The sequence below is a fragment of the Sciurus carolinensis genome, chromosome 13 (assembly GCF_902686445.1).
Source record: "Sciurus carolinensis chromosome 13, mSciCar1.2, whole genome shotgun sequence".
Classification (NCBI taxonomy): Eukaryota; Metazoa; Chordata; class Mammalia; order Rodentia; family Sciuridae; genus Sciurus; species Sciurus carolinensis.
In genome coordinates, this window is record NC_062225.1 from 40678726 (window position 1) to 40692701 (window position 13976).

General features: G+C 33.7%; 1 protein-coding gene across 1 annotated transcript in view; it reads left to right on the forward strand.

The window, feature by feature from the left end:
- Wdpcp (WD repeat containing planar cell polarity effector) overlaps positions 1 to 13976 on the forward strand; it is a 374171-nt gene that overhangs the window by 107302 nt on the left and 252893 nt on the right. The window contains 3 exon segments of the mRNA XM_047522166.1: positions 1016 to 1054; positions 1057 to 1148; positions 4465 to 4656. Coding sequence (XP_047378122.1) covers positions 1016 to 1054; positions 1057 to 1148; positions 4465 to 4656 — 323 coding nt within the window.

Here is a 13976-nt window from a genome sequence, read left to right on the forward strand (position 1 = left end):
GGTTCCATTTTCATTTTCTAATAAAACAATCCTTCCTTGACATTGCAGTTGAAATTGTGGCTGTGATGATTTTGTCATATTGATGCTCCTCTATAAGAATCAAAAGGAGACTTCCAATACTATTCATGTTTCTGAGTTATCTTTTTTCATTTGTTTCTTTTATTTGTACCCAAAATAATACACTCTCATGGGACCATGATAACAATGTGATTTCTTGGCAGTTCTCCAGATTCTCCTGTAATTGTGTAGACACACTGTTGGTCACTGCTTGAATGGCTAGGGTGTGGAATTGAAGAAAAATTTTTAAAACATTCAATATTTTTTGTGCTAGGAATAAAACAAAACATTCCTCAGATTCCCATTATATGTTTTAATCATAGTAATATCATATACCATTAATGGTTATTATGTAACCCTGCTATTAATTATCTACCTATTCATGTGCTTTAGAAATAAAGCTATAGATGTATTTTTGCTAATCTTCATTATTAAATATTAATTTAATGTACATACTGGATATTGCATTCAAGTTGTTAACCCTTAAAAGAAGCATAACTAGTGAAAAATTTAAAAAAAGAGATTGGTAGAAAACACTGATTGGTAGTATTCCCTAATCAGCCCACTTATTTTTAGATCATTTGTGCATATAAACGTAGAATTAGAGTCTAAGCACAAATGAAAATAAATTTTTTTCCATCACATTCAGATATGAAATAGTCTTTCTTTTATGCTTTTCTAACCTTGGTTTAGGGTGATCTCCAAACATCAGTGTATATTGAAATAGTCATAAGAAAAAAGGGAAAATGCCAAATCCATATGAATAGATTGACAGTTATCATTCATTCCTAATATGTTCAATATGCTTGTAAAACATTAGAATGATATTTAGGAGACATTTGTGATTTCAATTATATTTATCTTCTGAAAATAGATTTTGTTGTAGTATTTCAGTGAAAAACATCTGTTAATTCATTATAATTTTATTCTAACTGGTATTATCAAACTTTTTTTTAAGCTCTTCTCACAGACAGCTTCATCATCTTATCATTTTTGGTGCAAACAAACTATGTTTTATTCAGTTTTCCAAGAAGATGGATTCTCCTGATATAAACAAAAGATTGGAAAAACTCTCAGCCTTGGATTACAAGGTAGAGATATCAATGTGTCTAGTCATATTATTAGTTCTTAAGGCAAATTAGAGTATTACATGAATTGATGTTATTTTTATTTTCTTTGAACCTTTCAAGGTTTCAGAAAAACCAGAATTACTGTAGGATTAATATTTATTCACTATGAACAGTGAACATCCTAACTTTTCTTTTTCACTCTTTGTGGGGAAGGAGGTCTAACATTGGCATATTTGGAGCAGATAAATAGTACTCATGAAAGTGAAAGGCAAGTTACACTTTTGAAAATGATTTTCTTGCCAGCAGTAGTATACACCAACTTCATTTTCTCCTAAAAACTCATATACCTGCTCTGGTTTCTACTTCAGAAGAAACAAAACATAAAATACCACCACCATCAACAACAACAATATACAAGAAAACACATCAAAAGAGGACTTATCAAGGATTTTACATCTGTTAAGCCAAGTTTTTTATTTTAAATGATGTGTTTAAATTTTTTTCACATTACATTTTAACTGCTGGGAAGGCATACTGTCTGCTAGGATGGGTATCTAATACATTTTCCAGGCTGTTTCATTTCAAGGCCTCTTTTCAGCAATGACTTGTGTTTGCAAGACTGATCCAGCCTCTGTGACGTGGATTTGAGACAGTTCACTGTTCACTGGGAACATAGCTGATATAAAGCTTCCTTAAGAAAGATGCACACTTATGCCATACGTAGGGTATTTATAGCAAGGACAGAGATTTTTAAAAGTCAGTTCTGTGTCTGAAATTTGTGTATTTTTAGAAAAGTTGTATTTTACTGAGCTTTTTGCCATTTGGGATTATTGTTTATTATGGTTTACATGGTAATAGTATGGGGATTTTTTTAGTAGAAGCATCTATTCTTATTTAATAATTTTTTTAACATGGACTAAAGTATATGAGGTAAAGTTTTCATTACAGTCTGGTTTTGTCAATTTTGTGGTTCTATTAAACTTTATATAATATTGATTTTCTTCAATTGGAAATCAGTGATACATATTATATTTGGTTCGTCAAAAACATAATTCCTTTTAGCATTCTTAAAAGTATGTTATTTTCCAAACAGCTACCTGTAGATATATTTGAAATATTTTGTACTTAGTGATATTGGCCTTTAAAATGCACCAGTATGCATTAACTCAAAACATTTCAAGTGTTAATGATGTAAGATTATTATATTGTAAATTTTGTATGATTATTCCTTCATCTTAGGTTTGATGAATAGCTTGGTGAAGTCTTCTCAACTGATAAATAGCTACCTGGTAATGAAAACAGAGAAAAACTATCAGGGTATCAATTTTCCTTATGAAAAGAAGTGGAAAATAGACCTAGTTTTGGGGTTATTATACCTTAAATAAGGCAATTAATTTGCTTACTCTTTCTGCCTATAGATTTGGAAAATTAGGAACACTAATACTCCACATCATTTCTATACATTAGAGAAGTAATCTCTTTGCCTTTGGAAAGCCCATGATTTTCATTTCACAGTTTAATATTTAAAATATAAATATATGAATAATTAGTCAAAACCACCATTTATCCATTGGAATATATTTTAAGAAACTTGTTTATTAACCCCCTTAATGTGGTAGAATACTAATACCATTAATACTCATAGGAAATGTGAAATTTCAAATAATTGACTTGCTTTATGTGTGAACTGAAAATGCCAGTTACTCATTTTAACTCTATTCCCTTGTCTAGAAATTTGTAAAAAACATGCTTACATGGCAAGTTGGACATCAAAATAGAATGTGTGTGTATTTGTAAGTACTTAGTAATTCCAGAGACGTATTTCCCTTAAGTAAGAAGTTAAAGTAATATATTGAGAACTTAAATATAGAAATTTGCACTTAAAAGCATCTGTGTTTTGTCATTGCCCAGTTGGATTTTAAAGCAAGGAAGTGATAATAGAGAGTATTATAATTCTGCTTTTCTTTATGACTATACCAAAAGTAATTATTTCAGATTGAAATAATTTTGGCAAAGAAAATTTCAGGGTAAATATTCCTGAAACTGTTGACCTTTAACAAGTTTTCCTGTTTATATTTTTCAAATTCAATTCAATTTAACATGGAAGGGACGGTGCAGGGAGTTAAATGTTTACCATGAGAGAACAACACTGGTAATTACTTTGATTTCAGTTCCTTTTGATGTGCATTCAGAGGATGAAGAGGTCAATAATATTATGGCCATGCAAATAGAAAAGGGTTCCTTTTGACCATATTGAAAAAAAATAGCAGAGGATTATTAAAGCATTAACCTTGATTTTAATGGCCTTGGTTGAGTGGTGAGATCACAATTTGGATGAGCCTGATTATTTACTAAATACAATACATAAATGCAACGGGTTCTTAACACCCATTGCACTCTGGCATTATCGCATTACTGCCATCCTTTGTTGCCTTGCAGACAGGAATATGAAAGCAATCTGTCATGTAGTGAGACTGGCTCCAGAAGCATTTCTCTGATAAGAAGACCCCCTGCCCTTTGCTAGTGTCTGGTCCAGTAGGCTTAGCCATGCGCTTAATCCCCAGAAAGTGGTTCGATTATTGCTGACCAGCAATGGCAAGATAGTTTTTTTTTTCTTCCAAGCTATCAACCTTCCATTAATTCCTTAAGCAGAAATACGGTGCAATCTATATTTCCTTGGCATGTGTCACCCAGATGGTGCCGTGCTTATGTTTTCAAATAACCATGTTCCAAAATAACATAGTTTGAATAATAAATTCTACAAATCCTTCCTAAGAAAGAGAAGCATAATTCTCAGAAGCTGCATAAACTTTTACGCATGATGCTGTGGCTTATCCCTTTTATGCAGAATATATGTGTATATGTCTCATATATTCTTTAAAGAGATATTTGCCTCAAGTTGTTTTTCCTTTTATTGTTGTCAGTCATTGTTAACATGTTATGTCTTAAACAGTAGTCCGACACTCTTGGTCAGCAGTACTGAACTTGTCATTTAATACAGCTAGTCTTAAATCCTATGTGTAGGTCGATGCTGTCAAGCAACCATGACTGTACATTTTGGTATTGATTGGGGAATTGCTACATTCAATTCCTCCCTAACTCACATTTCTTCTTTTCCTTTCCTCTGCTAAAAATGGGGAGAATTTGAACATATGTCTTTTTTATATATGTGTCAAAAGAATTTGGTAAATTCTGACACTTTCTTAAGCACATGTTTAACATGCATATTTACTTGCATGTATCTACATTTACAGATGCTTTAATTTTAGTAATACTTCAAGGATTTTGCATCTTTTAAAAAGAAATGTTTCTTGTATGCTTTTTTTTTAACCATTAGATTTCCTATTATGAATTACCTGGTCCAGTAAACCGGACAGCAAAGCGTCGTCTAGCTATCAATTGTGTTCAGGATATAGTTGTTTGCTGGTGGCCACTGGTCAGTGATGATGCTTGGCCTTGGGCCCCAATTTCTTCAGAGAAGGACAGAGCCAATCTTCTGCTCCTGGGTTATACTCAAGGAAAACTGGAGGTAAATTTAAAATAAATATATATATCTTAATTAAGTGCAAGAAAAATAGTATTATTAGTTTTTCTGTTCTGAGAAAAATCTGAATATTTTCTTAAACCTATCATTTATTTTCAAATACTCAAAAAAGGAAATTACATAGGAAATGAAATCCTGAAAAGCAGGAGAGCTAGAGGATAAGTAGAGAATTCCAAGGCTGACTGGAATACTCTAATGATTAAAAACACAGGCTTCCAGATTCAAATCCTAGCTATTCTACTACCTAGCTTTCTATACTTAAGCATTAGTAACCTCTATGTGCTATAGTTTCATTTTTTGAAAAATAAGTAAATAAAGATAAATGAGTTAATACATGCATCTAGAGTAGTACTTACATACAATAAACTCTAAATCACTGTTCACTATTGTCATTATTATCATTAGTATCATCCTATTGTTCATTATTTTGTAACTATGAAAGTTGTGTTACCAATTACTCTCTTCAGACTTCAGTCAGTCATTTAACAAACATTAGTTAAATGCCTATTTTGTATAAGGCCCTGTGATGCCAAATGACAAGTGGGGTGAGAAGATGTAAGAAAGGCTATAGAGCAGCAGCCTTCTCACTGCAGTATCCTGTCTCTGACAGGAGCACCAAAAAGGTTAAGCTATGAGGTGAGGACAAAATCCCCACTCTATTCCTGACAATGGTTTTTTCATTCATTCTTGTAAGTGAACACCTATGTGTATTTTCAGTTTGTACCTGAACTTTGAATACAGAATTCTCTGGTTTTTTTTTTTTTTTTTAATAACTTGAAAAAAAGGGCGCCTACTTCCTTTTTAAGTTCAAGTTTTATCTGGGGTAAAATGGGTATGTTCTGTATTTTCCTCTAAATCTGTTATTCTTTTAGATTTCCAAAGAGTATTTCTCAGAATTACTAATCTGAGATAAAATGAACAAGTCTAGGTTTTCTCTGTCTCTCCCTGCCTCTTCTGGTTTTATAAACTAGGAGACTGACTTAAGTCTAGAGTCCTAATATTTTATGCACAGTATTTATGAATGTCTTCCTTAAAAATCTTCACATTCTGCTATAGATTTCTTAGTTTACTTTCTCTAGAATTTTTCCAACTCTCTTGTAATGACTAAAATCACTGGGAGTGCTTCAGGTGTGGATTTTATGGGACTGAGAAAGTGCTATTTCCCTGCAGCTCCTGTCTGTGCCTTCCATTTTATTGATTTGGGTGCAGAACTCCTTGAGTAAAAGACTTCATCAACATGACTTGATGTAATTAAGCTAATTAGAATTACATTAAATGTTTTGTCTATAGTAAAAGTAAAATACAATTAAATCAGCTTTTAGTTATACATTTTACAAATTACCTTCATTTGAAATGAGTACACTAAATGAAATTAGGGTTATCTAAAAAGATGTTCATATGGTCTACGTCCCTCATTGCCTGATGCCATCTTTGTCATGGACATCAGAGTTGAACAAATCTGGGTTTCTGTGTTGATTACACCATTCACCAGTTGTAACCTTAATCAAGTTTACTGTCTCTAAACTTCTACCTGCTTTTTGCTAATTCTGTGTTCTCTGACTTTAGGTAGATACCTACCCTGGTCGGCTCTAGTTTTCTTATTTTTAAAATGATAGATTTAAACCAGATAGGTCACCTCCAGGTCCTTGACAGCTCAAAAATGTGCTTATCTGGATTCCGAAGCACAGATCTGATTTAGCCATTGCCTGTTCAAATGACTTCAGTAGATGCTGAAACTAAATTCAGCCTCAGCACTGAAAAGCCCATGATGATTGGCCTTGACCTACCTTCCCAGTATTCTTTTCTTATATAAATGTATGCTCTAGCCAAATGAATTACTACCTCATTATTTCCTGTTACCTGCATGCACACATTAATGGTACTTCTACCTGAAAAAGCCATGTCATTAAGCAAACTATTGAGCATGATCATAAGTAGGTACTGTATTTCTTACCAGGAGACATGAATAAGAAACTATCCTGCCTACAACAATCTTAATGTCCACTAGTGAGAGAAAAATATGAAAACATAAATGTATTTAAATGTGAATGTGCTATAAATAGATTATATATAAACTGTAATGGGAACCACAATGAGTTATTGATTCTGCTCAGATGATAAGGAGGGACGGTTAACAAGGTTTCACATTGTGCTCAAATATGAGATTGGTATATGAATTTACATTTTTATTGTCTTTTCCAGGTTTATTATCAAGGTTGTACTAGCCCCTTCTTTTTCTTCTCTCTGAAACAGTACCAAATCAAGTATCAGATGATACTTGAAATTTTTGGTAAAACCTACCTGTTAAATTACCTGAGTGTGATGTCTTTTAAGAGGATACATTTTTCATTACTGATTCCATATTTAGAGTTATTTCTATTTTTTCCTGAGTTTTCCCCAATTTTATATTTCTATAAAAAATTTATATTTCTATAAAATTAACCTTTTTATGTAAGTATTCAAATATATTTGCATAAGGTTGTCTATGATATTTTTGCATGTTTTCTTTAACTGCTAAGGATTAAACCCATGGCCTCACACATGCTAGGCAAATGCTTTACCATAAAGTTTCATCTCAGCCCATGCATGATTTTTTTATTCACACTCATTGCATAATGTCCCCTTTTGCACTCCTAATATTTAAGTATATAATTCTTTTCTTTTTGTGGCAAGGTCATTTATTTTAGGATTTGACGCTTTTAATTCTATCAAAATTAGCCTACTGGGAAAATTTGTAAAGATAACTTTTTCAGAAACTTATTTGAACTCCAGTATGCAAAAAGTTAATTTAAAAAAATGTTTTAGTTTTAGATGGACACACTACTTTTATTTATTTTTTATGTGGTGCTGAGGATCAAATCTAGTGCCATATGAGGCAAGTGCTCTACCACCTAGCTACAACCCCAGCCCCCCAAAAGTGAACATTTTTTGGAAGAAATGTCTGGGAAAATAATTGTTTTACTTTGTGTGTATATGAAGACATAATCTTTAACTATGAAGTACAGCATTTTTTTCTTGAGAATATCTTGAACTAAAACCACCAGTCTGTTATATTACTGTATTCAAGCATATAACTTTACATTTTTTTTTTTTTTTTACCAGTAGCCAGGGACTTCTTGAACTAATCACCAGAATAAATACAGTGTGCTTTGGTACCCTAAAATTCAAGTTAAAAAAACCAAAACAAAAATGAGCCTGTAGAGAAGAAATTTAATTTTTGAATCTGTTAAACTATAGAGTTTACTGATCCAATTTTAATCAGTAAAGATAATAAGTTTTTATTTGGCAGCATCCCAGAATAGAATAGTTCTTAGCCTTGACAATACATTGCAATCACCTCAGAGCTTTTTAAGAAGGATCCACCCAGACCTCAGGATCTCTGGACAGGAGGGGGCTCCATAATCTTTTCCAGGTTTCCTTGGTGATTCTCGTGTGTATCTAAGTGGAGGCCCACTGCTTTATAGCAAACTTAAAAAAAAAATTTAGAGTTATCTTTTTTGCATAACAGACCATGGAAAGGATAAAGCCCACATACTGAAGCAAATAAGAGTTTTAACAGTAGATTCTAAGTAGAAAATTGGCTTACCAAGCAGCTAAAAAAAGAAAAAGAAAACAAAGGAAACAGAAATAAGCTCTCTGTGACTGAATTATCTGTCTTTCAGAGGAGAAACATTTTTTAAATTTATGTTATGGATATTAAAAAACTAGTGGTCTAATTTCACACCATAGAGCTCTAAACAACAGTTCATATCTTAATTAAAAGCATAGAACAGAGGTAGTTATTTAGTGCAAGAAAAAAATTCTTTTGAAATATATACTACAGATAGTGTGGAAAAAGAAAAAAAAAGTTTTTTGTTTGTTTTTGGTACTTGGGTATTGAACCCAAGGGTAGTCTGCCAGTGAGCTACATCCCCAGCCCTTTTTAAAAATTTTATTTTGAAATAGAGTCTCACTAAGTTGCCTGGTCTGGTCTTGAACTGTGATCCTTCTGCCTTTACCTCCCAAGCTAGAATTACAGGAGTGTGCCACCAGTTCTGGCTAAAAAAAATTAATTTTTAGCAGCAAATTCATTAAAAATATATTTTAATGGAGTATCTGTACATTATCATATATAAGATGATAGTCTTTTTCATATATGCTTTTTTTTAAGATACTAGGAATTGAACCCAAGGGCACTGTACCACTGTGTGACATTCCCAGACTTTTTTTTTTACTTTATATTTTGAGACGGAGGTCTCAGTAGTTTGTTTAGGCTGGCCTCAAATTTGTAATCCTCCTTCCTTAGCCTCCTGAGTAGCTGGGTTCATGGCAAATACTACTCTGCCCTGCTGCATATATATATATATATTTTTAATTTATTTTTATTGTAAACAAATGGGATACATGTTGTTTCTGTTTGTACATGGAGTAACAGCATACCATTGCGTAATCATACATTTACATAGGGTAATGATGTTTGAATCATTCTGTTATTTTTTCCTTCCCCTCCACCCCTCCCACCTCTCTTTTCCCACTATACAGTCCCTCCTTCCTCCATTCTTGCACCCCTCCAACCCCCCATTATGTGTCATCATCCGCTTATCAGTGAGATCGTTTGTCCTTTGGATTTTTGAGATTGGCTTATCTCACTTAGCATGATGTTCTCCAATTTCATCCATTTGCCTTAAAATACCATAATTTTATTATTCTTTATGGCTCAGTAATATTCCATTGTGTATATATATATATACCACAGTTTCTTTACCCATTCATCAATTGAAGGACATCTAGGATGGTTCCACAGTCTGGCTATTGTGAATTGAGCAGCTATGAACATTGATGTGGCTGTATCTCTGTAGTATGCTGTTATATTTTAAGTCCTTTGGGTATAGGCCAAGGAGTGGGATAACTGGGTCAAATGGTGGGTCCATTCCAAGTTTTCTAAGGAATCTCCACACTGCTTTGCAGAGTGGCTGCACTAATTTGCAACCCCACCAGCAATGTCTGAGTGTACCTTTTTCCCCACATCCTCTCCAACACCTATTGTTGCTTGTATTCATGATAATTGCCATTCTAATTGGGGTGAAATGGAATCTTAGTGTAGTTTTGATTTGCATTTCTCTTATTACTAAAGATGGTGAACATTTTTTCATATGTTTGTTGATTGCTTGTAGATCTTCTGTGAAGTGTCTGTTCATATCCTTAGCCCATTTGTTGATTGGGTTATTTGTATTCTTGGTGGAGAGGTTTTTGAGTTCTTTATATAATCTGAAAATTAGTGCTCTATCTGAAGTATGAGTGGCAAAGATATTCTCCCACTCTGTAGGTTCTCTCTTTGCATTGCTGATAGTTTCCTTTGCTGAGAGATAGCTTTTTAGTTCGAATTTATCCCAGTTATTGATTCTTGCTTTTATTTGTTGTGCTATGGGAGTCCTGTTAAGGAAGTCTGATCCTAAGCCAACAAGTTGAAGATTTGGACCTACTTTTTCTTCTATAAGATGCAGGGTCTCTGGTCTGATTTCAAGGTCCTTGATCCATTGTGAGTTGATTTTTGTGCAGGGTGAGAGATAGGGATTTAGTTTCATTCTGTTGCATATGGATTTCCAATTTTCCCAGCACCATTTGTTGAAGAGGCTATCTTTTCTCCATTGCATATTTTTGGCCCCTTTGTCTAGTATGAGAAAATTGTATTTATTTGGGTTTGTGTCCGTGTCCTCTATTCTGTACCATTGATCTACCTGTCTATTTTGGTGCCCATACCATGCCGCTTTTGTTACTATTGCTTTGTAGTATAGTTGAAGTTCTAGTATTGCGATACCCCCTGCTTCGCTCTTTCTGCTAAGGATTGCTTTAACTATTCTGCGTTTCTTATTCTTCCAGATGAATTTCATGATTGCTTGCTCTATTTCTGTAAGGTATGTCATTGGGATTTTAATTGGAATTGCATTGAATCTGTATAGTACTTTTGGTAGTATGGCCATTTTGACAATATTAAGTCTGCCTATCCAAGAACATGGGAGATCTTTCCATCTTCTAAGGTCTTCCTTAATTTCTTTCTTCAATGTTTTGTAGTTTTCATTGTAGAGATCTTTTACCTCTTTGGTTAGATTGATTCCCAAGTATTTTATTTTTTTTTGATGCTATTGCAAATGGGGTTGTTTTCCTCATTTCCCTTTCAGTTGTTTCGTCGCTTGCGTATAAAAATGCTTTAGATTTATGCGTGTTGATTTTATAGCCTGCTATTTTGCTGAATTCATTGATGAGGTCTAGAAGTTTTCTGGAGGAGGTTTTTGGATCCTCTAAATATAGAATCACGTCATCAGCAAACAGTGACAGCTTAAGTTCCTCTTTTCCTATTCGTATCCCTTTAATTTCTTTAGTCTGCCTAATTGCTCTGGCTAGAGTTTCGAGGACAGTATTGAATAGAAGTGGTGAAAGAGGACATCCCTGTCTTGTTACCATTTTTAAAGGGAATGGTTTCAGTTTTTTCTGCATTAAGAACGATGCTATCCATGGACTTAGCATATTAGCCTTTACAATGTTCAGGTATGTTCCTACTATTCCTATTTTTTTCTAGCGTTTTGAGCATGAAGGGGTGTTGTATTTTGTCGAACACTTTTTCTGCATCATTTGAAATAATCATATGATTCTTATCCTTAACAAGAATCTATTGTATCTATTGACATGATGGATTACGTTTATTGATTTATGGATATTTAACCATCCTTGCATTCCAGGGATGAACCCCACTTGATCGTGGTGCACAATTTTCTTACTATGTTTTTGGATACGGTTTGCCAATATTTTGTTAAGGATCTTTGCATCTATATTCATCAAGGATATTGGTCTGAAATTTTCTTTCCTTGATATGCCTTTGCCTGGTTTGGGTATGAGGGTGATATTAGCTTCATAGAATGAGTTAGGTAGGGTACCCTCCTTTTCTATTTCCTGGAATACTTTGAGAAGTATTGGAATGAGTTCTTCTTTGAAGGTCTTGTAAAACTCGACTGAGAATCCATCTGGTCTTGGACTTTTCTTGGATGGTAGATTTTTAATGGCTTCTTCTATTTCATTGCTTGATATTGATCTGTTTAAATTGTGTATGTCCTGGTTCAGTTTGGGAGGAGCATATGTCTCTAGAAATTTGTCAACGTCTTCAGTAGTTTCTATTTTGTTGGAATACAGATTTTCAAAGTAACTTCTCATTATGTTCTGTATCTCAATGGTGTCTGTCGTGATATTTCCTTTTTCATCATGAATTTTAGTAATTTGAGTTTTCTCTCTCCTTTTCTTTGTTAGTGTGGCTAAGGGTTTGTCTATTTTGTTTACTTTCTCAAAGAACCAACTTTTTGTTTTGTCAATTTTTTGAATAGTTTCTTTTGTTTCAATTTCATTGATTTCAACTCTGATTTTAATGATTTCCTGTCTTCTACTACTTTTGCTGTTATTCTGTTCTTCTTTTTCTAGGGCTTTGAGCTGTAATGTTAGGTCATTTAGTTGTTGACTTTTCATTCTTTTCTGGAATGTGCTCCATGCAATGAATTTTCCTCTTAGTACCGTTTTCATAGTGTCCCAGAGATTTTGATATGTTGTATCGTCGTTCTCATTGACCTCTAAGAATATTTTTATCTCCTCCCTGATGTTTTTTGTTATCCATGTTTCATTCAATAGCATATTATTTAGTCTCCAGGTGTTGGAGTAATTTCTCTTTTTTATTTTGTCATTGATTTCTACTCTCAGTCCATTATGATGTGATAGAACACAAGGCAGTATCACTGTTTTTTTGCATTTCCTAAGGGCTGCTTTGTGGCATAACATATGGTCTATTTTCGAGAAGGTTCCATGTGCTGCTGAGAAGAAAGTGAATCTGCTCGTTGATGAATGGAATATTCTATATATGTCTATTAAGTCTAGGTTATTGATTGTGTTATTGAGTTCTCATGTTTCTTTGGTTGGTTTTCGTTTGGAAGATCTATCTATTGGTGACAGTGGTGCATTAAAGTCACCCAGAATTATTGTGTTGTGGTCTATGTGATTCCTGAAATTGAGAAGGATTTGTTTGATGTACAGGGATGCACCATTGTTTGGGGCATAAATATTTACTATTGTTATGTCTTCCTGATTTATGGTTCTCTTAAGCAGTATGAAATGTCCTTCTTTATCCCTTCTGACTAACTTTGGCTTGAAGTCTACTTTATCTGATATAAGGATGGAAACCCCTGCTTTTTTACTGAGTCCATGTGCGTGGTAGGTTTTTACCCATTCTTTCACCTTTAGTCTGTGATGTCTTTTTCTATGAGATTAGTCTCTTGTGCAGAATATTGTTGGGTCTTTCTTTTTAATCCATTCTGCCAGTCTATGTCTTTTGATTGATGAGTTTAGGCCATTAACATTCAGGGTTATTATTGAGATATGATTTGTATTCCCCGTCATTTGACTTATTTTTGGTTTTTAAGTTGGCTTGGTTTCTCCTTTGAGTGTTTTTTCTCTAAGGTAGTTCCTCCCTTTGCTGACCTCCAATGTTGTTTTTATTTCCTCCTGATGGAATATTTTGTTGAGAACATTCTGTAGTGCAGGCTTTCTATTTGTAAATTCTTTTAACTTTTGTTCATCATGGAAGGATTTTATTTCATCTTCAAATCTGAAGGCAAGTTTTGCTGGGTATAGGATTCTCGGTTGGCAACCATGTTCTTTCAGAGCTTGAAATACATTGTTCCAGGCCCTTCTAGCTTTTAGAGAGTAGGTTGAGAAGTCAGCTGCTATCCGTATTGGTCTCCCACTATATGTAATCTGATGCTTTTCTCTCGTGGCCTTCAAAATCCTATCTTTATTTTGAATGTTAGGCATTTTCATTGTAATGTGCCTTGGTTTGGACCTGTTGTGATTTTGTGCATTTGGCGTTCAGTAAGCCTCTTGTATTTGATTTTCCATTTCATTCTTCAGGTTTGGGAAATTTTCTGATATTATTTTATTGAATAGGTTGTTCATTCCTTTGGTTTGTATCTCTGTGCCTTCCTCAATCCCAATAATTCTTAAATATGGTCTTTTCATGATGTCCCCTAGTTCTTGGAGATTTTGTTCATGATTTCTTACCCTCTTCTCTGTTTGGGCAGCTTTATTTTCAAGAGTAAATATTTTGTCTTCATTGTCTGAGGTTCTGTCTTCCAAGTGGTCTAGTCTTTTGGTGATGCTTTCCATTGAGTTTTTTTTTTTTTTTTTTTTTTTTTTTTTTTTTTTTTAGGTTTTTTTTTATTATTGTATACAAATGGGATACATGTTGTTTCTCTATTTGTTCATGGAGTCAAGGCATACCTCCTTTGAGTTTT